General features: G+C 44.9%; 1 protein-coding gene across 1 annotated transcript in view; it reads left to right on the top strand.

Moving 5' to 3' along the window:
• The window catches only part of PDE2A (phosphodiesterase 2A), a 376,017-nt gene that overhangs the window by 225,771 nt on the left and 124,289 nt on the right, over positions 1–25,957 (top strand). The window contains exon 14 of the mRNA XM_068112452.2: positions 12,979–13,090. Coding sequence (XP_067968553.2) covers positions 12,979–13,090 — 112 coding nt within the window. The remainder of the gene's footprint in view (positions 1–12,978; positions 13,091–25,957) is intronic.

Genomic DNA, 25,957 nt, shown 5'->3' with positions numbered 1-25,957 from the left:
AGATAGAGAGTAGAGAGAGGGCGAGATAGAGAGTAGAGAGAGGGCGAGATAGAGAGTAGAGAAAGGGCGAGATAGAGAGTAGAGAGAGGGCGAGATAGAGAGTAGAGAGAGGGTGAGATAGAGAGTAGAGAAAGGGCGAGATAGAGAGTAGAGAAAGGGCGAGATAGAGAGTAGAGAAAGGGCGAGATAGAGAGTAGAGAGAGGGCGAGATAGAGTGTAGAGAAAGGGCGAGATAGAGAGTAGAGAAAGGGCGAGATAGAGAGTAGAGAGAGGGCGAGATAGAGAGTAGAGAAAGGGCGAGATAGAGAGTAGAGAGAGGGCGAGATAGAGAGTAGAGAGAGGGTGAGATAGAGAGTAGAGAAAGGGCGAGATAGAGAGTAGAGAGAGGGCGAGATAGAGAGTAGAGAGAGAGGGCGAGATAGAGAGAAGAGAAAGGGCGAGATAGAGAGTAGAGAAAGGGTGAGAGGGCGAGATAGAGAGAAGAGAAAGGGCGAGATAGAGAGTAGAGAAAGGGTGAGATAGAGAGTAGAGAGAGGGTGAGATAGAGAGTAGAGAAAGGGTGAGATAGAGAGTAGAGAAAGGCCGAGATAGAGAGTAGAGAGAGGGCGAGATAGAGAGTAGAGAGAGGGCGAGATAGAGAGTAGAGAAAGGGCGAGATAGAGAGTAGAGAGAGGGCGAGATAGAGAGTAGAGAGAGGGCGAGATAGAGAGTAGAGAGAGGGTGAGATAGAGAGTAGAGAAAGGGCGAGATAGAGAGTAGAGAAAGGGCGAGATAGAGAGTAGCGAAAGGGTGAGATAGAGAGTAGAGAAAGGGCGAGATAGAGAGTAGAGAGAGGGTGAGATAGAGAGTAGCGAGAGGGCGAGATAGAGAGTAGAGAAAGGGCGAGATAGAGAGTAGAGAGAGGGTGAGATAGAGAGTAGAGAAAGGGTGAGATAGAGAGTAGAGAAAGGGCGAGATAGAGAGTAGAGAGAGGGCGAGATAGAGAGTAGAGAGAGGGCGAGATAGAGAGTAGAGAAAGGGCGAGATAGAGAGTAGAGAAAGGGTGAGATAGAGAGTAGAGAAAGGGCGAGATAGAGAGTAGAGAAAGGGCGAGATAGAGAGTAGAGAAAGGGTGAGATAGAGAGTAGAGAAAGGGTGAGATAGAGAGTAGAGAAAGGGTGAGATAGAGAGTAGAGAAAGGGTGAGATAGAGAGTAGAGAGAGGGTGAGATAGAGAGTAGAGAAAGGGCGACATAGCGAGTAGAGAAAGGGCGAGATAGAGAGTAGAGAAAGGGTGAGATAGAGAGTAGAGAAAGGGTGAGATAGAGAGTAGAGAAAGGGTGAGATAGAGAGTAGAGAAAGGGTGAGATAGAGAGTAGAGAAAGGGCGAGATAGAGAGTAGAGAAAGGGTGAAATAGAGAGTAGAGGGAGGGTGAGATAGAGAGTAGAGAGAGGGTGAGATAGAGAGCAGAGAAAGGGCGAGATAGAGAGTAGAGAGAGGGTGAGATAGAGAGTAGAGAAAGGGCGAGATAGAGAGTAGAGAAAGGGCGAGATAGAGAGTAGAGAAAGGGTGAGATAGAGAGTAGAGAAAGGGTGAGATCGAGAGTAGAGAGAGGGTGAGATAGAGAGCAGAGAAAGGGCGAGATAGAGAGTAGAGAGAGGGCGAGATAGAGAGTCGAGAGAGGTGAGATAGAGAGTAGAGAAAGGGCGAGATAGAGAGTAGGGAGAGGGTGAGATAGAGAGTAGAGAGTGGGTGAGATAGAGAGTAGAGAAAGGGCGAGATAGAGAGTAGAGAAAGGGCGAGATAGAGAGTAGAGAGAGGGCGAGATAGAGAGTAGAGAGAGGGCGACATAGAGAGTAGAGAGAGGGCGACATAGAGAGTAGAGAGAGGGCGAGATAGAGAGTAGAGAGAGGGTGAGATAGAGAGTAGAGAAAGGGTGAGATAGAGAGTAGAGAGAGGGTGAGATAGAGAGTAGAGAAAGGGCGAGATAGAGAGTAGAGAAAGGGTGAGATAGAGAGTAGAGAGAGGGTGAGATAGAGAGTAGCGAAAGGGCGAGATAGAGAGCAGAGAGAGGGTGAGATAGAGAGTAGAGAAAGGGTGAGATAGAGAGTAGAGAGAGGGTGAGATAGAGAGTAGAGAAAGGGCGAGATAGAGAGTAGAGAGAGGGTGAGATAGAGAGTAGAGAAAGGGCGAGATAGAGAGTAGCGAAAGGGTGAGATAGAGAGTAGCGAGAGGGTGAGATAGAGAGTAGAGAAAGGGTGAGATAGAGAGTAGAGAAAGGGTGAGATAGAGAGTAGAGAAAGGGCGAGATAGAGAGTAGAGAGAGGGTGAGATAGAGAGTAGAGAGAGGGTGAGATAGAGAGTAGAGAAAGGGCAAGATAGAGAGCAGAGAAAGGGCGAGATAGAGAGTAGAGAAAGGGTGAGATAGAGAGTAGCGAGAGGGTGAGATAGAGAGTAGAGAAAGGGTGAGATAGAGAGTAGAGAGAGGGTGAGATAGAGAGTAGCGAAAGGGTGAGATAGAGAGTAGAGAAAGGGTGAGATAGAGAGTAGAGAAAGGGTGAGATAGAGAGTAGAGAAAGGGTGAGATAGAGAGTAGAGAAAGGGTGAGATAGAGAGTAGGGAAAGGGTGAGATCGAGAGTAGAGAGAGGGTGAGATAGAGAGCAGAGAAAGGGCGAGATAGGGAGTAGAGAGAGGGCGAGATAGAGAGTAGAGAGAGGGTGAGATAGAGAGCAGAGAAAGGGCGAGATAGGGAGTAGAGAGAGGGCGAGATAGAGAGTAGAGAGAGGGTGAGATAGAGAGTAGCGAAAGGGCGACATAGCGAGTAGTGAAAGGGCGAGATAGAGAGTAGAGAAAGAGCGACATAGAGAGTAGAGAAAGGGCGAGATAGAGAGTAGAGAAAGGGCGACATAGCGAGTAGAGAAAGGGCGAGATAGAGAGTAGAGAAAGAGCGACATAGAGAGTAGAGAAAGGGCGAGATAGAGAGTAGAGAAAGGGTGAGATAGAGAGTAGCGAGAGGGTGAGATAGAGAGTAGCGAGAGGGTGAGATAGAGAGTAGAGAAAGGGTGAGATAGAGAGTAGCGAAAGGGTGAGATAGAGAGTAGCGAGAGGGTGAGATAGAGAGTAGCGAGAGGGTGAGATAGAGAGTAGGGAAAGGGTGAGATAGAGAGTAGCGAAAGGGTGAGATAGAGAGTAGAGAAAGGGCGAGATAGAGAGTAGCGAGAGGGTGAGATAGAGAGTAGAGAGAGGGTGAGATAGAGAGTAGTGAAAGGGCAAGATAGAGAGTAGAGAAAGGGCGAGATAGAGAGTAGAGAAAGGGTGAGATAGAGAGTAGAGAGAGGGTGAGATAGAGAGTAGAGAAAGGGTGAGATAGAGAGTAGTGAGAGGGTGAGATAGAGAGTAGCGAAAGGGTGAGATAGAGAGTAGAGAAAGGGTGAGATAGAGAGTAGAGAAAGGGTGAGATAGAGAGTAGAGAAAGGGTGAGATAGAGAGTAGAGAAAGGGCGAGATAGAGAGTAGAGAAAGGGCGAGATAGAGAGTAGAGAGAGGGCGAGATAGAGAGTAGAGAGAGGGCGAGATAGAGAGTAGAGAAAGGGCGAGATAGAGAGTAGAGAGAGGGTGAGATAGAGAGTAGCCAAAGGGCGACATAGCGAGTAGAGAAAGGGCGAGATAGAGAGTAGAGAAAGGGTGAGATAGAGAGTAGAGAAAGGGTGAGATAGAGAGTAGAGAAAGGGTGAGATAGAGAGTAGAGAAAGGGTGAGATAGAGAGTAGAGAGAGGGTGAGATAGAGAGTAGAGAAAGGGCGACATAGCGAGTAGAGAAAGGGTGAGATAGAGAGTAGAGAGAGGGTGAGATAGAGAGTAGAGAAAGGGCGAGATAGAGAGTAGAGAAAGGGTGACATAGAGAGTAGAGAGAGGGTGAGATAGAGAGTAGAGAGAGGGTGAGATAGAGAGTAGAGAGAGGGTGAGATAGAGAGTAGAGAAAGGGCGAGATAGAGAGTAGAGAAAGGGTGACATAGAGAGTAGAGAGAGGGTGAGATAGAGAGTAGAGAGAGGGTGAGATAGAGAGTAGAGAGAGGGTGAGATAGAGAGTAGAGAAAGGGCGAGATAGAGAGTAGAGAGAGGGTGAGATAGAGAGTAGAGAAAGGGCGAGATAGAGAGTAGAGAAAGGGTGACATAGAGAGTAGAGAGAGGGCGAGATAGAGAGTAGAGAAAGGGTGACATAGAGAGTAGAGAGAGGGTGAGATAGAGAGTAGAGAAAGGGCAAGATAGAGAGTAGGGAAAGGGCGAGATAGAGAGTAGAGAAAGGGTGAGATAGAGAGTAGCGAGAGGGTGAGATAGAGAGTAGAGAAAGGGTGAGATAGAGAGTAGAGAGAGGGTGAGATAGAGAGTAGAGAGAGGGTGAGATAGAGAGTAGCGAAAGGGTGAGATAGAGAGTAGAGAAAGGGTGAGATAGAGAGTAGAGAAAGGGTGAGATAGAGAGTAGAGAAAGGGTGAGATAGAGAGTAGAGAAAGGGTGAGATAGAGAGTAGAGAAAGGGTGAGATAGAGAGTAGAGAAAGGGTGAGATCGAGAGTAGAGAGAGGGTGAGATAGAGAGCAGAGAAAGGGCGAGATAGAGAGTAGAGAGAGGGCGAGATAGAGAGTCGAGAGAGGTGAGATAGAGAGTAGAGAAAGGGCGAGATAGAGAGTAGGGAGAGGGTGAGATAGAGAGTAGAGAGTGGGTGAGATAGAGAGTAGAGAAAGGGCGAGATAGAGAGTAGAGAAAGGGCGAGATAGAGAGTAGAGAGAGGGCGAGATAGAGAGTAGAGAGAGGGCGACATAGAGAGTAGAGAGAGGGCGACATAGAGAGTAGAGAGAGGGCGAGATAGAGAGTAGAGAGAGGGTGAGATAGAGAGTAGAGAAAGGGTGAGATAGAGAGTAGAGAGAGGGTGAGATAGAGAGTAGAGAAAGGGCGAGATAGAGAGTAGAGAAAGGGTGAGATAGAGAGTAGAGAGAGGGTGAGATAGAGAGTAGCGAAAGGGCGAGATAGAGAGCAGAGAGAGGGTGAGATAGAGAGCAGAGAAAGGGCGAGATAGGGAGTAGAGAGAGGGCGAGATAGAGAGTAGAGAGAGGGTGAGATAGAGAGTAGCGAAAGGGCGACATAGCGAGTAGTGAAAGGGCGAGATAGAGAGTAGAGAAAGAGCGACATAGAGAGTAGAGAAAGGGCGAGATAGAGAGTAGAGAAAGGGCGACATAGCGAGTAGAGAAAGGGCGAGATAGAGAGTAGAGAAAGAGCGACATAGAGAGTAGAGAAAGGGCGAGATAGAGAGTAGAGAAAGGGTGAGATAGAGAGTAGCGAGAGGGTGAGATAGAGAGTAGCGAGAGGGTGAGATAGAGAGTAGAGAAAGGGTGAGATAGAGAGTAGCGAAAGGGTGAGATAGAGAGTAGCGAGAGGGTGAGATAGAGAGCAGCGAGAGGGTGAGATAGAGAGTAGGGAAAGGGTGAGATAGAGAGTAGCGAAAGGGTGAGATAGAGAGTAGAGAAAGGGCGAGATAGAGAGTAGCGAGAGGGTGAGATAGAGAGTAGAGAGAGGGTGAGATAGAGAGTAGTGAAAGGGCAAGATAGAGAGTAGAGAAAGGGCGAGATAGAGAGTAGAGAAAGGGTGAGATAGAGAGTAGAGAGAGGGTGAGATAGAGAGTAGAGAAAGGGTGAGATAGAGAGTAGAGAGAGGGTGAGATAGAGAGTAGCGAAAGGGTGAGATAGAGAGTAGAGAAAGGGTGAGATAGAGAGTAGAGAAAGGGTGAGATAGAGAGTAGAGAAAGGGTGAGATAGAGAGTAGAGAAAGGGTGAGATAGAGAGTAGAGAAAGGGTGAGATAGAGAGTAGAGAAAGGGCGAGATAGAGAGTAGAGAGAGGGCGAGATAGAGAGTAGAGAGAGGGCGAGATAGAGAGTAGAGAAAGGGCGAGATAGAGAGTAGAGAGAGGGTGAGATAGAGAGTAGCCAAAGGGCGACATAGCGAGTAGAGAGAGGGCGAGATAGAGAGTAGAGAAAGGGTGAGATAGAGAGTAGAGAAAGGGTGAGATAGAGAGTAGAGAAAGGGTGAGATAGAGAGTAGAGAAAGGGTGAGATAGAGAGTAGAGAGAGGGTGAGATAGAGAGTAGAGAAAGGGCGACATAGCGAGTAGAGAAAGGGCGAGATAGAGAGTAGAGAAAGGGTGAGATAGAGAGTAGAGAAAGGGTGAGATAGAGAGTAGAGAAAGGGTGAGATAGAGAGTAGAGAAAGGGTGAGATCGAGAGTAGAGAGAGGGTGAGATAGAGAGTAGAGAAAGGGTGAGATAGAGAGTAGAGAAAGGGTGAGATAGAGAGTAGAGAAAGGGTGAGATCGAGAGTAGAGAGAGGGTGAGATAGAGAGTAGAGAAAGGGCGAGATAGAGAGTAGAGAGAGGGCGACATAGAGAGTCGAGAGAGGGCGAGATAGAGAGTAGAGAAAGGGCGAGATAGAGAGTAGCGAAAGGGCGAGATAGAGAGTAGAGAGAGGGCGAGATAGAGAGTAGAGAAAGGGCGACATAGAGCATAGAGAAAGGGCGAGATAGAGAGTAGAGAAAGGGCGACATAGAGAGTAGAGAAAGGGCGAGATAGAGAGTAGAGAAAGGGCGACATAGAGCGTAGAGAAAGGGCGAGATAGAGAGTAGAGAAAGGGCGACATAGAGAGTAGAGAAAGGGTGAGATAGAGAGTAGAGAGAGGGTGAGATAGAGAGTAGAGAAAGGGCGAGATAGAGAGTAGAGAAAGGGTGAGATAGAGAGTAGCGAGAGGGTGAGATAGAGAGTAGCGAGAGGGTGAGATAGAGAGTAGAGAAAGGGTGAGATAGAGAGTAGCGAAAGGGCTAGATAGAGAGTAGAGAAAGGGCGAGATAGAGAGTAGAGAAAGGGTGAGATAGAGAGTAGAGAGAGGGTGAGATAGAGAGTAGTGAAAGGGCGAGATAGAGAGTAGAGAAAGGGCGAGATAGAGAGTAGCGAAAGGGTGAGATAGAGAGTAGAGAGAGGGTGAGATAGAGAGTAGAGAAAGGGTGAGATAGAGAGTAGAGAGAGGGTGAGATAGAGAGTAGCGAAAGGGTGAGATAGAGAGTAGAGAAAGGGTGAGATAGAGAGTAGAGAAAGGGTGAGATAGAGAGTAGAGAAAGGGTGAGATAGAGAGTAGAGAAAGGGTGAGATAGAGAGTAGAGAAAGGGTGAGATAGAGAGTAGAGAAAGGGTGAGATCGAGAGTAGAGAGAGGGTGAGATAGAGAGCAGAGAAAGGGCGAGATAGAGAGTAGAGAGAGGGCGAGATATAGAGTAGCGAGAGGGTGAGATAGAGAGTAGCGAGAGGGTGAGATAGAGAGTAGAGAAAGGGTGAGATAGAGAGTAGCGAAAGGGTGAGATAGAGAGTAGAGAAAGGGCGAGATAGAGAGTAGAGAGAGGGCGAGATAGAGAGTAGAGAGAGGGCGAGATAGAGAGTAGAGAGAGGGCGAGATAGAGAGTAGAGAGAGGGCGAGATAGAGAGTAGAGAGAGGGTGAGATAGAGAGTAGCGAAAGGGCGACATAGCGAGTAGAGAAAGGGCGAGATAGAGAGTAGAGAAAGGGCGACATAGAGAGTAGAGAAAGGGCGAGATAGAGAGTAGAGAAAGGGCGACATAGAGAGTAGAGAAAGGGCGAGATAGAGAGTAGAGAAAGGGCGAGATAGAGAGTAGAGAAAGGGCGAGATAGAGAGTAGAGAAAGGGTGACATAGAGAGTAGAGAAAGGGCGAGATAGAGAGTAGAGAGAGGGAGAGATAGAGAGTAGAGAGAGGGTGAGATAGAGAGTAGAGAAAGGGCGAGATAGAGAGTAGAGAAAGGGCGAGATAGAGAGTAGAGAGAGGGTGAGATAGAGAGTAGAGAAAGGGCGAGATAGAGAGTAGAGAAAGGGCGAGATAGAGAGTAGAGAGAGGGCGAGATAGAGAGTAGAGAGAGGGTGAGATAGAGAGTAGAGAATGGGCGAGATAGAGAGTAGAGAAAGGGCGAGATAGAGAATAGAGAGAGGGTGAGATAGAGAGTAGAGAGAGGGCGAGATAGAGAGTAGAGAAAGGGCGAGATAGAGAGTAGAGAAAGGGCGAGATCGAGAGTAGAGAGAGGGTGAGATAGAGAGTAGAGAAAGGGCGAGATAGAGAGTAGAGAAAGGGCGAGATAGAGAGTAGAGAGAGGGTGAGATAGAGAGTAGAGAGAGGGTGAGATAGAGAGTAGAGAGAGGGTGAGATAGAGAGTAGAGAGAGGGTGAGATAGCGAGTAGAGAGAGGGTGAGATAGAGAGTAGAGAGAGGGTGAGATAGCGAGTAGAGAGAGGGTGAGATAGAGAGTAGAGAGAGGGCGAGATAGAGAGTAGAGAAAGGGCGAGATAGAGAGTAGAGAGAGGGCGAGACAGAGAGTAGAGAGAGGGCGAGATAGAGAGTAGAGAGAGGGTGAGATAGAGAGTAGAGAGAGGGTGAGATAGAGAGTAGAGAGAGGGCGAGATAGAGAGTAGAGAGAGGGTGAGATAGAGAGTAGAGAAAGGGCGAGATAGAGAGTAGAGAAAGGGCGAGATAGAGAGTAGAGGGAGGGCGAGACAGAGAGTAGAGAGAGGGCGAGATAGAGAGTAGAGAAAGGGCGAGATAGAGAGTAGAGAAAGGGCGAGATAGAGAGTAGAGAGAGGGTGAGATAGAGAGTAGTGAAAGGGCGAGATAGAGAGTAGAGAGAGGGCGAGACAGAGAGTAGAGAGAGGGCGAGATAGAGAGTAGAGAAAGGGCGAGATAGAGAGTAGAGAAAGGGCGAGATAGAGAGTAGAGAGAGGGTGAGATAGAGAGTAGAGAAAGGGCGAGATAGAGAGTAGAGAGAGGGCGAGATAGAGAGTAGAGAAAGGGCGAGATAGAGAGTAGAGAGAGGGTGAGATAGAGAGTAGAGAAAGGGCGAGATAGAGAGTAGAGAAAGGGCGAGATAGAGAGTAGAGAGAGGGTGAGATAGAGAGTAGAGAAAGGGCGAGATAGAGAGTAGAGAAAGGGCGAGATAGAGAGTAGAGAAAGGGCGAGATAGAGAGTAGAGAAAGGGCGAGATAGAGAGTAGAGAGAGGGTGAGATAGAGAGTAGTGAAAGGGCGAGATAGAGAGTAGAGAGAGGGCGAGACAGAGAGTAGAGAGAGGGCGAGATAGAGAGTAGAGAAAGGGCGAGATAGAGAGTAGAGAAAGGGCGAGATAGAGAGTAGAGAGAGGGTGAGATAGAGAGTAGAGAAAGGGCGAGATAGAGAGTAGAGAGAGGGCGAGATAGAGAGTAGAGAGAGGGCGAGATAGAGAGTAGAGAAAGGGCGAGATAGAGAGTAGAGAAAGGGCGAGATAGAGAGTAGAGAAAGGGCGAGATAGAGAGTAGAGAGAGGGCGAGATAGAGAGTAGAGAAAGGGCGAGATAGAGAGTAGAGAAAGGGCGAGATAGAGAGTAGAGAGAGGGTGAGATAGAGAGTAGAGAAAGGGCGAGATAGAGAGTAGAGAGAGGGCGAGATAGAGAGTAGGGAAAGGGCGAGATAGAGAGTAGAGAAAGGGCGAGATAGAGAGTAGAGAGAGGGTGAGATAGAGAGTAGTGAAAGGGCGAGATAGAGAGTAGAGAGAGGGCGAGACAGAGAGTAGAGAGAGGGCGAGATAGAGAGTAGAGAAAGGGCGAGATAGAGAGTAGAGAAAGGGCGAGATAGAGAGTAGAGAGAGGGTGAGATAGAGAGTAGAGAAAGGGCGAGATAGAGAGTAGAGAGAGGGCGAGATAGAGAGTAGAGAGAGGGCGAGATAGAGAGTAGAGAAAGGGCGAGATAGAGAGTAGAGAAAGGGCGAGATAGAGAGTAGAGAAAGGGCGAGATAGAGAGTAGAGAGAGGGCGAGATAGAGAGTAGAGAAAGGGCGAGATAGAGAGTAGAGAAAGGGCGAGATAGAGAGTAGAGAGAGGGCGAGATAGAGAGTAGAGAAAGGGCGAGATAGAGAGTAGAGAGAGGGCGAGATAGAGAGTAGAGAGAGGGCGAGATAGAGAGTAGAGAAAGGGCGAGATAGAGAGTAGAGAAAGGGCGAGATAGAGAGTAGAGAAAGGGCGAGATAGAGAGTAGAGAGAGGGTGAGATAGAGAGTAGAGAAAGGGCGAGATAGAGAGTAGAGAAAGGGCGAGATAGAGAGTAGAGAGAGGGCGAGATAGAGAGTAGAGAAAGGGCGAGATAGAGAGTAGAGAGAGGGCGAGACAGAGAGTAGAGAGAGGGCGAGATAGAGAGTAGAGAAAGGGCGAGATAGAGAGTAGAGAAAGGGCGAGATAGAGAGTAGAGAGAGGGCGAGATAGAGAGTAGAGAAAGGGCGAGATAGAGAGTAGAGAGAGGGCGAGATAGAGAGTAGAGAGAGGGCGAGATAGAGAGTAGAGAAAGGGCGAGATAGAGAGTAGAGAAAGGGCGAGATAGAGAGTAGAGAAAGGGCGAGATAGAGAGTAGAGAGAGGGTGAGATAGAGAGTAGAGAAAGGGCGAGATAGAGAGTAGAGAAAGGGCGAGATAGAGAGTAGAGAGAGGGTGAGATAGAGAGTAGAGAAAGGGCGAGATAGAGAGTAGAGAGAGGGTGAGATAGAGAGTAGAGAGAGGGTGAGATAGAGAGTAGAGAGAGGGCGAGATAGAGAGTAGAGAGAGGGTGAGATAGAGAGTAGAGAAAGGGCGAGATAGAGAGTAGAGAGAGGGTGAGATAGAGAGTAGAGAGAGGGTGAGATAGAGAGTAGAGAGAAGGTGAGATAGAGAGTAGAGAGAGGGCGAGATAGAGAGTAGAGAGAGGGCGAGATAGAGAGTAGAGAGAGGGCGAGATAGAGAGTAGAGAGAGGGCGAGATAGAGAGTAGAGAAAGGGCGAGATAGAGAGTAGAGAGAGGGTGAGATAGAGAGTAGAGAGAGGGCGAGATAGAGAGGAGAGAGAGGGCGAGATAGAGAGTAGATGGAGAGTAGAGAGAGGGTGAGATGGAGAGTAGAGAGAGGGTGAGATGGAGAGTAGAGAGAGGGTGAGATGGAGAGTAGAGAGAGGGCGAGATAGAGAGTAGATGGAGAGTAGAGAGAGGGTGAGATGGAGAGTAGAGAGAGGGTGAGATGGAGAGTAGAGAGAGGGTGAGATGGAGAGTAGAGAGAGGGTGAGATGGAGAGTAGAGAGAGGGTGAGATAGAGAGTAGAGAAAGGGCGAGATAGAGAGTAGAGAGAGGGTGAGATAGAGAGTAGAGAGAGGGCGAGATAGAGAGTAGATGGAGAGTAGAGAGAGGGCGAGATAGAGAGTAGAGAGAGTGTGAGATAGAGAGTAGATGGAGAGTAGAGAGAGGGTGAGATAGAGAGTAGAGAGAGGGCGAGATAGATAGAGAGGGGGATAGAGAGAGAATGAATGAATGAATGACAGAATGAGACTGAGACTGGTAGAGACAGAGAGGGACAGAGAGACAGAGACAGAGATCCATTTTGTTTGGTGAATCACTCACTCCAGGATTGTAAATAAGGCATTTTGATATTCCAAGTTATCTTGTGCAATGGATTGGATAGAAGCCAATCTGATATGAAATGTAGAAAGTGAATAGATTAATTATTCATTTTAAATCGATGCGTAATGGTAGAAATAATGCTTCGTAATGTATAAGGTGCTTCAGGCATAGGTGAAGTCTATTTGATCCACTAGAGGGCCCTTTGGTCCATTGGAACAAATTTGCATTGGTCTTCATGGCCTTGTAGCATACCTGCCTGATATAGTGCTCGAGCATTAACTTACCTTTCACCAAGCCCAGATATCTTAGGCTAGGGTGGGGGGAGATGTGGGGGAATTATATGTCCGTTATTATTATTACCAAATTATGCTACTATTATTGTTGTTGTTTATTTTATTAGTATTAATTAATATATGCTTTGTTACAATGTTGTCATTGTTCTTGTTATTACCCTCGCCAGTGGAGAGGGAATTGTATTTCGGTCCGTTTGTCTGTTTGTGTGTCCGCACAGAACGTGAGTATGCTTATTAATTACATTGGACCCTTTATAAACCTCAGAACCTATAAGACCCTTTAGAACCCTAAATCCCCTTAGACCCTTTACAACCCCGAAGACCCAAAAGACCCAAAAGTCCCAAAAAGATCCCGAGGACCCAAAATACACCAAAGACTCTTAAAGATCCCGAAAGACCAAAACGACCCAGGAGTTCCAAAAGAACAAGAGGTCCTAAAAGACCCTGAGGACCCAGAAGACCCTTAAAGACCCAAAATACTTAAAGATCCTGAAGACAAAAAACCGAGAGGACCCAGAGGTCCCAAAAGACCCAGAGGTCCAAAAAAGACCCCGAGGACCGAAAAGATCCAGAAGACCCAAAATACACCAAAGACTACTTTGATTGTATCTGTACTTGTTATCATTCGTTTTGTTATTAATTTTGTAATCAAAATGCCATGCCATGTCCTATTAAACTGCTCTATACACCTTAACATGGTGTGTGTTTAGAAACGTGGTGATTCTTCCGGATTATATGTCGTTGATTTATCAAATCAGGAGATCATAACGATCAGTTTGGTGTATCACATTCCACATTAGAAAGCTCCAGTAGAACACCACAAAAAGCATGCCACACACACACACACACACACACACACACACACACACACACACACACACACACACACACACACACACACACACACACACATCCCTCATCCATTTATCGTAGATGATGTCTGTACCATATCCACATCCAAGTACTCCATGAGTTACTGCAGGTGTTTGGCCAGAGTAGCGGCACGCGAAGGCGTATTGTTTTTGAATGATAGTGACATTTCTAGCTTCCCACGACCTAAAGGCAGACAAAGCGGCTGGTTTCATATTCCCATGGGCCTGAAGTACACAAAGCTCAACTACGCAGCACCCCTCATTGTTGAGTCTGACTACTTTAGGAATCGAACCTACATTAGACACCTCAGTAGTGAGCAGACTACCAACTGAGATATCCTATTGTGCTGTTTATATTTTTCAGCTTCTCTCAAGAGGACGAGAAAACAATTCAACACTGTTTCTGCTATACATCGACCGTCCTCACGAGCACACTGGCATTCCAGAAGGAGCAAAAACTGAAATTTGAATGCCAGGTCAGCTGCAAACACTCCCAGCTATCATCCAGGAATCCAAAAATGATTTTGCATCGGATCACTTTGGTCTTTGTGTACATTATTTTTTTTATTTTTTTTGCTCAAGACTTTTTTTGCTCAAGCTCAAGCTCAAGAGCTTTACATGCTCAAGATTCTGAAAAACAATATCGATATCACTTCTACATTCACTAGTGTTGCTATATACTGTATATACACATGCTACCTGATTTGTTTACCTGATATGGAATTTGGCAGGAAGTTAAAATCGAGAATAACACTTATTTTATCATACATGGTAAATCACATTTTTTTATTGAGCACTCCTGGATTGTCCGCTTGGCCTCTCTCGTAGACATAAAATATTTTTTCTTATCTCCGTGGTGCATCAATCCTTCCTTTTTGCTCTCATTAACATTACTCAACTCCTCCAAAGCCAATGATGTGGTTTTCATGAAACTAGGCAAAAACCTTCCTTATGGTGTCCATTATCAGGTTTGTGTGAATCATCCCCCAACATAATTTTAGGTGGGTCGTTGCTGTGTCAATAACTCAAAAACAGTCTTGGTTGCTATTCCTTGAGTATTAAGGATGGAGTTTTGATGAAACGTTATGATTACCTTCCATTATTCACCACATTGAAGATGTATCTAGTTAATCCACCATATCTTTTTTTTTTAAATAGCTCTTCCTGAGATCAAAAGTGCTTGTCTCACTTGTTGCATCCCTGAGTTAGATGTCCAGGACTAGGTCAACTGCAAGGCCTTTTGGCCTATATTTACAAGTTATTGTCAAAGCACCTTATGTTCGCATGTCGTTTGCGGGTTTGATTTCTTGTTTTCTCCTCCTGCTTGATAATAATAATAATAATTCATTTATTTTGTGTAGCGCTTTTCATGAAGCCCAAAGGCGCTTTGACAGAGTGCAAAACATAATGCATAACAAAACATGAAAACAACAATTGCAAAAAGACAAGAATCAATAGGGAAATATTTAAAGCAAAAGGAGGGAGAAGGAGAAGTGATAGTCAGGGGTTAAATGCTGTGGGTTGAATGTTGAATGCAGTGCTGAACAGGTGGGTCAGACTAATAATAATACTATAGGTTCCTTTACAACAAATTTTGTGAGCAGTGAGCTCTGGCTTTTTAGCTTAAAAATGCAAATCAAAAACTCCGAAACGTTAATTGTACATTTGTTATACCTCCTGGAATCTGATGAGTTTGTTGTAGAATTTCGATATAAGCAGCAGTGAGCCAGTTGGAATGGCTGTGTGTGTGTGTGTGTGTGTGTGTGTGTGTGTGTGTGTGTGTGTGTGTGTGTGTGTGTGTGTGCTTGCGTATTCTGGTTAAATTGGACCTAGTTGGCACTGTTACTGAAGATGTAATACTGCAGTGACAAAACTGTGGTTCATGTACCACTAATGGTGTAATGGTGTACTAAGTAGTACATTAACAGTCTGCCTTACCATACCAAAGCAGTTATTGTGTGTTCCTTCATGTTATGCATTCTTCCTTCTTGTTTTTAGCACCATCTAGTGGTTGTAATCTACTGGATTTGTGAAACAAGTTTCGATTTATATGCGACAGTTTCTTCCTTTTGATTTTAGAACAATATGCACTGACGTTAGACCTTCATTTTTAATGAAAATTTGGATTGTCGACTGTGGATAAGTGGCTGACCATTGATACCCTGAAGACAAGACATACATAGACAGAACAGACCTGCTCATGAATTGGATTGTGATAAACATCCAACAACAACAACAAGTGGTAAACTGCAACACTTTTCTGGTGAAAACCTCCACTCATTTGGTCCTCTTTTTTCCCCCCACCTGTGCAATCAACGCCACATTCTCCTTTTCAAGTCACCACCAACTCAGATCATTCCCCATTCAAAACTGACCTTTCCTACACCTGTTATACCAATCCCCACCATTCCCAAAATTTCCCTTCTGTATCCATCTTGTCCACCAAGCCTGGTGTTGGCTTGGCGGTTAGGGTGCCGGCTTGGGATCCTAGGATCCTGGGTTTGAATCCTGGTCGATCGCTGAATTAACACCAGGGGGGTTGACTCAGCCTGTCATCCTTTCGAGGTCGGCAAATTGAGTACCTGTTCACTGGTAATTCCCTGTGTGTCACAAGAGGCGACTAACAGGGTTGGCGGCAGGAAGGGCATCCGGCCATAAAACATTGCTTCAAAAAGGGGACCACGGTGCCCGTAAAAAGGCAACCCCTGCTTTGTGGGGAAAAATGGCCTCTAAAGGTGGTTTTTTTCATCTTGTCCACCCCTTGCATTCTCCCCGACCCCTCATTCTGACCCGCATCCCTTGTCGTCGGTCTCCATCGGCCCTGCTTTTGGCATCCTCTCCCCACCCCCCCTTCTCTTTCGGGTATTCCTCGTTATTTTGTGTCCTGGCCCATTACATGTATTCTAGCTCTTACACGAGCATTTAGTACTTGGTGTTGTGTCATTGTAGTGCAAAATTTGCTACACTAGTGGAACCAATGTTTTTTGGAATCCTTATACCCTAAGCAAAAAGACCTGAGTTGGTTCCATTTTTTTCAATGGCGTCTTTGGCGGCCATTTTGACTTTCAAAATGGCCGCCATTTTTTGCAATTTTGTATGTATCTTTTCACATAAAACACTTTGATGAACCATTTTCTCTGGCATTTTTGTCATTCCTTGTACAGAAAATGCACCAGAACACTTATATCCAGTTAAAAGACGTTTTTTGAGAAATATACCAACAAACTGGTATACCGTCTGATGTCTCTTCATGGTGCCTCTGTGAATACCGTGAAAGTAGCCATGCAAAGTCTTGCTGTGTTGCATTAACAACTTTATCTTGATACTGACCAAGTTTAAAGTTTTCATAGCGTGGACACTGGACTTCTACTTGGCTTGGGGTTACCAGTAATTGTACAGTCAGACATTTCAGTCACAGTTGGCAGGATGTTCTCAAGTTTTGTTGAGGTGTTGTCATGCAGCTTCAGTGGTTCAGCTACAGTATCGTATTCTGATACATCTGGGGGAACTCGTTGATAGACAGCAAGAGCAGTCCCATGGAATGTGTTCCGTCCATCAGCTGTGTCTACCTTGGCATCTATGTTATCAGCTGAGCATCTGATTGGCAGATTTTTCAACAGTCCTGGAGGCACGTAAACGCCATTGAATTCATTCATATTCTCTTGGACTGTGGTGGCAATCTTTGAAGTGATCTCCTTTACACGTTGATATGAAACACCAACGCCACTCTGGTACAACATGTCTATGTCTCTGCGACTGCGGTGTGCATGATGGCTATGGAGTGAAAGTCCAACCCCTAATGGCGTTTCAGTTGTGAACCTGAAGGTTGAAGTTGACGACTTTGGCTGATATTGCACCTGCCGATCAGATTTGAACTCCTGGATGATGTGCTGTCCAATAAGTGCACATGTTCCATTTATCTTTTCATTGCGTGATTGTGTTTTGGTGGTGGCTGCTCCCTGGATGATCCATCTTAGCATACAGAACAGTTGTTCCGGTATTCCAACTTCAATACTGTCCTTTAGCGACCCCTCAAATTTCCAAGGAGTTTGCCTCGCCTGTGTTATTGCATTTCTTATAATCTTTCCACTTTGAAAGAGAATTTTGAACTTTGCTTGCATATCCTTTTGTTCAGCAGAAGCTGCCCGAATAGCTGCAGCACCAGCATCACTGGAATGAACTGTTGATAGTTTTCCAGATATGCCTGTGATTTCGACATTATCCAGGTTGTTCTTCAGTTTCTGGTTTAAGTATAGCCTCTTGTTGGGATCAAAACCAGGAACGTTGTAGTTCTGGAAGATATCTTTATACAGAAGGTGCACATCAGGCATGGGGATGAACTCTCCTTCATCAATCCTTTGCTGTATGATGCTTGTAAACTCTACTTCAGCTGCTATGGATTTCAGGTTCTCTTCCTGTTTGGCTTCAAAGGACAACTAACCACCCTTACGATGTGGACGTTGAACATATTTTTCCCAGTTACGAGTGTAACAAAGGTGATGGTACACAATATCTCTAGCAAGTAAATCACCAGAAGTTATCACATCACCTAGGTTTACCTGCCAAGTCTTGTTTCCACTCTTATTGACGATATCTGTGAAATGCGAGCCTCTACTATAACTAGTACAAGGATGGAGAACCTCATTAGTATCTTTCTGGCAAAAGAAACATTTATCTCTGAAGAATGAGTCACTTTTGCTTTGAGATCTTGTAACTGTTGACACAGTTGTTGCTGAAGTTGACGGTGCTGCTCGGTTTTGAGGATTCGACGGTCGTCCCCTCTTGCGGTTCGTCAGATTTGAAATATTCTTTGATTCACAAGATTTACTAAAGTTCACTTCATCACGTTTGATATGGGCACGATTTGTCACTGCCTTGTAACATTGCTTGTGCCATGTAGCCTTTTTTTCTTTAAGTACTACTGAAGAAACATCACATAGTCTCTTACTAGCTGACGCAAAGCTTAAGTTGCCAAGTTGCACTCTTTTGTGTAAGCTGCTAAGAAATGTTTCATATGAAGCACATTTGAAATTGGCATGAGCAACGTCAACCAAAGGTTCAGGAGTTCTCTCTTGGCAGAATACACAAAGTTCGTAACTTGTGCATTGCCTCTTAGAAGGCGGCTCTTCAAACGATGACATTATGCGGTGGTGAAGCTGAAATCCAACTTGTCTATGAATACCTGTAAGATAAAAAAGAATAAAGCAAATGTTCATATTTCTTTCATTATTGTAATTATAGTTATCTATGTGTAGTTTAAGACTGTAGAAATTAGAATACATACAAAATTGCAAAAAATGGCGGCCATTTTGAATTTCAAAATGGCCGCCGAAGACGCCATTGAAAGAAATGGAACCAACTCAGGTCTTGTTGCCAAGGGTATGTAGATGCAAAAAAAACATTGGTTCCACTAGTGTAGCAAATTTTGCACTTACATATAATAATTCTACATAACACCATGTACTAATTTACCAGATATTTACTATTTGGATTTCCTTTGAGGGGTGAAGAGAATGAGCGCATTCCTCATTGTATTTTCCATGAATTATCAAATCATTCAATGAAGTATCCTATTCATTACTGTCGCCTTCTTACCTTACCTCCTTCCCCTTAAAGTGCTGCTCATTAAAAGTCAAGCCTCTCATTTTGTTTGGAAGAAGATCTGTCAGTAAGAAAACAACAACTACACTGAGTCATATTAATGCTTAGGCTTTGTATTGATCTTTGAAAGTATGCTAAAGGACTCCTCAAAAGAGGAATGTTGATACCGTAAAATGGGGGGAATAGGGACAGCAAGGTGAATAGGGACACAAACTGAAAAAAAGTTCGGAAACTTTTTTCGCTGAAAATTGATAACCATACTGATTTGTTGATATTTGGGTTGAAAGTGTTCTCTTGTTTTTTTAAAAAAGCAACTTATAGTCCCTATAAGACTTATAGTCCCATATATGGATATTAACCCCATATATGGATTTTTATGGCTGTCCCTATTCACCCCGTTTTACGGGTGAATGGGGACAGTCACTAATACAAAAAAATAATAATCAAGAAACAATCCTGAGTTTCCAACTTATTGCTAAATTGATAGCTCAGCTGGATGCACATAATATGCACCCATAATATAAACCACGGTGCCAATGAAAAAAAAAATGGGATAAAAAGTTTCTCCAAACTGTCCCTATTTCTTGATTATTATTTTTTTGTATTAGTGACTGTCCCTATTCACCTGTAAAACGGGGTGAATAGGGACAGCCATAAAAATCCATATATGGGGTTAATAGAGACTATAAGTTGCTTTTTTTTAAAACAAGAGAACACTTTTAACCCAAATATCAACAAATTGGGGGCGATCTCGCGAGATCACGGCGAGGTCACGTCTTTTCGAAGCTGTTCCATGCGCTCACGCTTTCGAAGCTAAGTGATCCTTCTCAATTGTGTTTTTGTCGAGACTGTATCTATCTTTCGGTGTATGTACCTACAGCGTATCTTTTGGAAAATTTCCGGTGCTAATTTTTCGTACATGTATACACAATCGTCGGTTAATGCGTATCGAGTATTCTGCGGCCTAGTACTTGTAGGCTTCGCTACCGTACCGTCTCCGACCTTGTGGTTTTGTTTTTCTCTCAGCGATTCGTCGAATGCGCTGCATTTATTTTCGTTCTCTGGTTCGTCCCAGTCGTTCATCCCATACCTCCTTGTTTAATATCTCTACTCAAAAAAAAAAAAACCCCAAAAAATATTTCCTTCCCAGGTGTTATTCGTTTATTTGTTGTTCTTTTTTGTTCGTTCGTTCTTCGTTCGCGATCACGCGATCACGTGATTAGAAATGTATAATCTCTCCTGTGAACAACTATTTTCTCTCATATATTATAACACAGTTTTCTTCTTTTCCTACAAAAGGATGCTTTCGTCTTGCTCACCAAATCTATTCATTCCAAAAAATATATATAATACCATCTCTTACAGTTCCTCCTTTCTACATTCCCTAAACTATCCAGAACTCCACCCCTCCTTCAGTGTCCTCAAACATATTTTTGACTCGAAGGTCTCAAACTCATTTTGCAAAAAATGTTCGTTTCCCATGAATCGTACACTTTTCAAAATCCAATCTCACCCCTCCCCTCCAAATCCTCCCCATCACCCATCCCTTTCAAATCTCCCCCCTTGCCCCTTCCCTCCCCTCCCTCCTAAACTCCCCCCACACCCCTCCCCTCTGAGACTCTCCCTCGCTCCTCCCCTCCTAGACTCCCCTCTCACCCCTCCTCCTCAAAGCATCCTCCCTGCTTCTTCCCCCTTCCAACTTTCACCTTCATCTCCCCCAACCTTCTGCCTCGCTCTTCCTCCTCCTCAAATAACACCTCACTGTGCCTCACCCAATCTCCATCAAACCTTTTGTCCACCCCATTCTTCCCTTTCTCCAAGCTATTCTGAAATCTCTGAAATCTCTGACACACCTTCAACAGCTCTCCCTACCTCTTCCTCCTCTTCCACATCTTACCCTACCCCTCCCCCCCCCCCCTGTTCTGGACCCGATGCTCCCCCTTCCTCTTCATTAACGGTATGGACCTCAAACATCCGGGGCCTTCGCTCAAACTTGACTGATCTCTCCATACAGGTTGCTTCTGACAAACCAGATGTGATCTGCTTCACAGAAACTTTCCTCCTTCATGATGTCTCTGATGCCTTGGTATCTCTCCCAGGTTACTCCCTCTTCCGGTATGATAGACCTGAGCCTCGTCCTGGAGGTGGGGTTGCTATCTTTATAAAAAACTCTCTTCCTCACTCGCCCTCCACTGCTCTCTCTCCACCTCACCCCCAGGAATACCTTTGGCTACGGCTTCCCCTTCGCTCCCACCTTTTGTTCATATGTGTGACGTCCACCAAACAGCGATGACTCCATCTACATCTCGCTGTCTGATAATATGGACCAACTTCTATCTACCCATCCCAACTCTCTCTTCCTCATATGTGGTGATTTCAATTGTCACCATGCCAGTTGGCTGGGTGTGGGGACCTCTCTCACCAGCCATGGCTCTTCAGCAAAGGACTTCTGCGACTCACTGGGACTGACACAATCTGTCAATTTCCTGACCCGGATCTCAGTCAAAGGAGCATCTTCTCTTCTGGATTTGGTTATGACAAACTTCCCTGAAAATGTCTGCTGCTCTTCTTCTGCTCCAATCGGCTCATCTGATCATGTGCTTGTCAAAGTGGACATCTCTCTGACCATTCTCAGAGAGCCTCCTCAGCGTCGACGAGTCTGGCATTTCACTCAGGCCAACTGGCACGGTCTTCAAGCAGCCATCAATCATCTGGACTGGTCTCCCATCTCTACCGCCTCTGACATCAACTCATCCTGGGAATTCTTTCAAAGTAAATTGCTCTCTCTCATGCACAGATTTATCCCATCTCGTCTTCAGTTGTCATACCCTTCCTCCCGTCCATGGTACACGGAATCTTGTGGTGAGGCTGTTGCCCTGAAACAACTTGCTTTTGTCTCCTGGAAAGCAAATCCAACGGAAGGAAATCTCATTTCCTTTCACAAAGCCCGAAACAAGTGTGTGTCCACCCTCAGGAGAGCCAGGAAAAAATATCTCACCGTTCTCAAGACCGAACTCTCTTATCTGTCTCCCTCTTCCAAATCCTGGTGGCGTCTGGTCAAATCTGTTTCTGGTGTTTGTTCCCCCTCCATCCCCTCCCTCACCTCAAACGGCTTAACGGCTGACTCCGCACGTGAAAAAGCTGAATGCCTCAACTCTATGTTTGCCTCTAAATCTTGTGTCCCAAACCCATCCCTCTCTGTACCCACCGTACCCAGTCGTACCCAGCTGCTCCTGGACTCTGTGTCCTTTCCTCCTGACAAGGTGGAAAAGTTTCTGTCAACCCTCGACTCTGATTCTGCAACTGGTCCTGACGGCATCAGCCCACGGGTCCTAAAATCATGTGCTTCCACTCTTTCACTCCCTCTTTCTGTTCTCTTCACCCTCTCCTTTGCTCAAGGTCATCTGCCATCTGCTTGGAAATCAGCCAACATCACCGCTTTGCACAAAAAATGTGCAAAAACAGATCCCAGCAACTACAGACCAATCAGCCTTCTCCCAATTATCAGCAAAGTCTTGGAATCCATCATTGATTCAGATATGAAATCTTTCCTCTTCTCCAATGGCTTGATCTCTGATCATCAATTTGGTTTCAGACCTGGTCACTCTACTCTGGACATGCTGCTTCTTCTTTCTCAACAATGGATGGAGGTCCTCAACGCCAAACAGGAAATTAGAGCCGTCTCCCTTGACATTTCACGTGCCTTCGATACGGTCTGGCACCCTGCTCTGCTCACCAAACTCTCCTCCTTTGGTATCCATGGAAATCTCCACGCATGGCTGGCGGACTTCCTCTCGGGTTGTAGTCAACGTGTGGCCCTGAATGGGTTTCTCTCATCTCCTCTTCCTGTTCAGGCTGGAGTTCCCCAAGGTAGTGTTCTGGGCCATGTGCTTTTTCTGGTCTTCATCAATGATCTCTCTGACTCTCTTGAAAATCCTCTCTATCTCTTTGCTGACGACTCTACTCTCTGTCGCTCCATTCCTCATCCCTCCGATCGGCAGTCTGCAGCCTCCCCACTCTCTGCAGACCTGGACAAAATCACAGACTGGGCAAACAAATGGAACATGTCTTTCAATCCTGATAAATCTCACTCTTACGATGTCTCTCCGAAAAGACCGACTGGAAAACCCTCCCATCCACTTTCTGAATAATCCTCTCCAAGAAGTTCTGTCACTCAAGCTTTTGGGTCTCACTATTTGCCATGATCTTTCCAGGGAAAACCACATTTCAAATCTGGCCTCCAAAGCCAGTCGCCGACTGGGCATCCTCCGTCGTGCGAAGTCCTTCCTTGGCACACCTGAGCTCCTCACCACATACAAGGCTTTCATCCGCAGCTCTATGGAATACTGCTCTCCCCTCTGGTCTGGTGCTCCTGCCTCACACCTAGCCCGTCTTCACGCTGTTGAAACCAAAGCGTTCAGAATCATTGGAATCTCCCGCGATGAAGCTAACTCCAAGGGCCTTTCACTCACTCACCGCAGGCAGGTTGGTGGTCTTTCCGTCTTCTACCGACTCCTCTCTGGCCTTGCCCCCCCAGCCCTCTCTGGGCTCTGTCCCCCAAATATTCCTACAGGTTGCACAAGATCTGCCTGCAACCCTCTTATGGTTAAACTGCCAAAATCAAGACTTTCTGCACACCTTCACTCCTTCATTCCTCTTTTCTCCCGCCTCTGGAACAAACTCCCTCACTCTCTTCAATCCCACTCCACCCTCCAGGTCTTTAAAACAGCTGTTCACCACCATCTCTTATCCTCCCCCATCCAAAACCTTGATCTTTTCTACCCCCGCTAATTTCGGTCCCCTTGTGTTTTATACTTCTCCCACCCCCCCCCCCCCCTTCCCACGCCTCCTGCCCCCAAGCCCTCTCCCTCCCACACTTCTCCCTGCTCTCAAATGTTGTGGTTGTGTGCTTCCCCTTCTCTCCCCATCTTGTCTTCCACTCCCTCTTTTTGTATATTTTGTTTGTCTGGTTGATTTGTTTGTGAAATAAATGTTAGCTCTTTCACGAGCCTCGATTCAGTATACAAAAAAAAAAAAAAAAAAAAAAAAAAGAATCAGTATGGTTATCAATTTTCAGCGAAAAAGGTTTCCGAACTTTTTTCAGTTTGTGTCCCTATTCACCTTGCTGTCCCTATTCAACCCATTTTACGGTACCAGGGTTGTCCCAAAAGTAATTCCCCAATATTTTATTTTCAGCACAATTTTAATGCAAAAGCATGAAACGTCACCAAAATGTTAATACATAATCTGACAACGTACCCTCATGTTCTTGAAAATCTCCATCCTTATCAATGGCTTTATGCCACCGTGTAACAAGTGCAAGCATTCCCTGTCGGTAAAATTGTTCTTTTGGTTGCTGGAGCTATTTTTTTTACTTGACACGTGACACCGTCATCCCTCTCAAATTTTCGTGCACATGGGGCATCCTTTAGTGCTCTAAAAGATGATGGTCTGATGGCACTAAATTGGGCTGATAGTCTTCAGTACAGACCACTCCAGTTTGGTGATGGTTTCTTTGGTCCGCAAAGCTTAGGTGCATCATCATGATGCAGCGACACGTCTTATCCACGTCAGGTCAGACTCGGCACAAACCCATCTTCATTTTCTTCAGGGTCTCTATGTAGGCCTCTGACTTTATTATTTGTCGTTTAGGCAAGATGTCTACCAGGATAACTCCTTTCATATCCCAGCAGATAGTAGCTATCACTTTACCTGTAGAAGGAACAACTTTAAACTTGTTTTTCCATGGGGAGTTCGGTTCCGGTCGTGCCACTCTAGAGATTTCATCACCTGTGACAATGCATGATAAAAACGCCCCTCATCCCTCTGCCTCAAGGTTTCCAACCAACTCGGAGCAAATTGTTTTTCATCAAGTCTTGTGTGCAGGTGTCAGTTTTTGAGGCACAAATTTCGAACAATCCTTCGAATACCCCAAACTGTCGATTATTCTACTCGCACTGACTGCACCAATTTTCAAATCTTGTAATAGTTTTCTGGAAATGATGCGTTGATCCTGCTGAATCATGTTGACTGTGCGTTGCATAATGTCTGGTGCCATGTCTATGGCTGGTCAGAAAGGTAGAGCTTTCTTTCCTCCGACGTCTTTACCTTATTTGCCCAACGGCCGACGGTACTTATATCCACTCTGTCATCACCTGAGACGTTATTGAGCTATTTGTGAATTTCATCCACCTATTGATTCTCTGCAATCAATAACTCAATTATAGCTCTTTGTTTACAACACGTGTTACTGGAAGACGCCATTTTGGATAATGCCTCCAGCTTTACCTATCTTCACATAAGCTTTACCTGTCTTCAATATGAGGTGAAACTTCACATTTTTGATTCATCATGTACACAAAGTATCACTACCTGCACGTATCTCACTTTGTGAAAAAAGGGATCGAGGAGAATAATCATAATAATATATAATTAATAACAATAATAATATCTGGATTTAAGTACCGGTATGCACTTTTAGGCTATGAGCCAGACCCTCAAATTTTCGACATTATGCTCAATCAGAGGGAGGATGGCTAACAGTTATTTTTGGCAAGGCCAGGGACCCTAGTGCTGAAAAAAATGTGATAGCAGTGTGAAACTCTTAGCCGTATCTGTGTTATCATGACATTTGTCAGACCACCCCAATAACGCTTTCGGTAATTTTTCCGCCTAAGATTTAGGGGGTAGGGTTCGTTTTGGGACTTTCAAATAATATCTCCTATATGTATCAGTTAGTGTTGTATACCAGGTGAAAGGTAATTGAATTATCTTTCACATGATGTATAGAAAGTGCCTGTGTGATATATAGTAACCTCTTTATGATCATTAAAACATAATTATTTCCGCCAACCCTCAAAAATTTATCACAAAATCCCCAATGAAAACAAAATTAGGCAAAAATTCAGTTTGGCGGATATTAAATGAATTTTTGAATTTGAGAAACACACAGTATGATTAAAGTCAAATTTGGGCCTTAAATCTCATACACCTTGATAAAGATGAGAAAATCCAATATACAGTAGTTGCTGTAACCATGACCTAAACTCCATAAATGTATATCTTTCCACTCTTATGATATATTGATTTACATTTTACGATTTTTGACCGACAGCATGTATATAGTTTGTATACCATTATTGGTCTAAAAATAGTATATATAATATTGGGATGTCAGCCATATATAGGCCAAAAAGTACTGAAATTGGTGTCAGAAATGTCTAATTCTAAAAATATGAAGGCATTATGACCAAACTGTATGTGGTGTTCTTGAATATACCACAGACGTATGATGCATGTGATGATTAACCTACTCCATGTATATGTATGTATCCTGATGTACCCTAACTTGGCGAGATAATTTACATCATATTCATGCAAACGTTTTTAGTCTTGTAGTGTTGTATGGTTCTCTTATATTACCAGCTATACATAAAGTAAACCAAAGGAAAACAATGTACTTTCTATTTAAGCAACATATATTTATAGACATCATACCATAAAGTACACGAGTTATCAATTCAGCGTACACCATATTTGTTACACATATGTACATGATCTTTCTCCATACAGTTCTACAATTCAGAAGTTATCCTCGTCATTGTCGTCGTCTTCTTCATCGTCTTCTGCCGAACTGTCATCACTCTCACCATACACTCTCTGGTTGTCACATGTGGTGAGTTTGCACATGTCTGTGCACTTCAAACCACTGGCCATGCAGACACACATGCGTAGTGTGCATC

This window comes from Myxine glutinosa, chromosome 4 (genome assembly GCF_964187855.1).
Source record: "Myxine glutinosa chromosome 4, kmMyxGlut1.1, whole genome shotgun sequence".
Taxonomy (NCBI): domain Eukaryota; kingdom Metazoa; phylum Chordata; class Myxini; order Myxiniformes; family Myxinidae; genus Myxine; species Myxine glutinosa.
The sequence above is the reverse complement of the archived record's forward strand: the minus strand, read 5'-3'. Positions and strand labels throughout refer to the sequence as shown.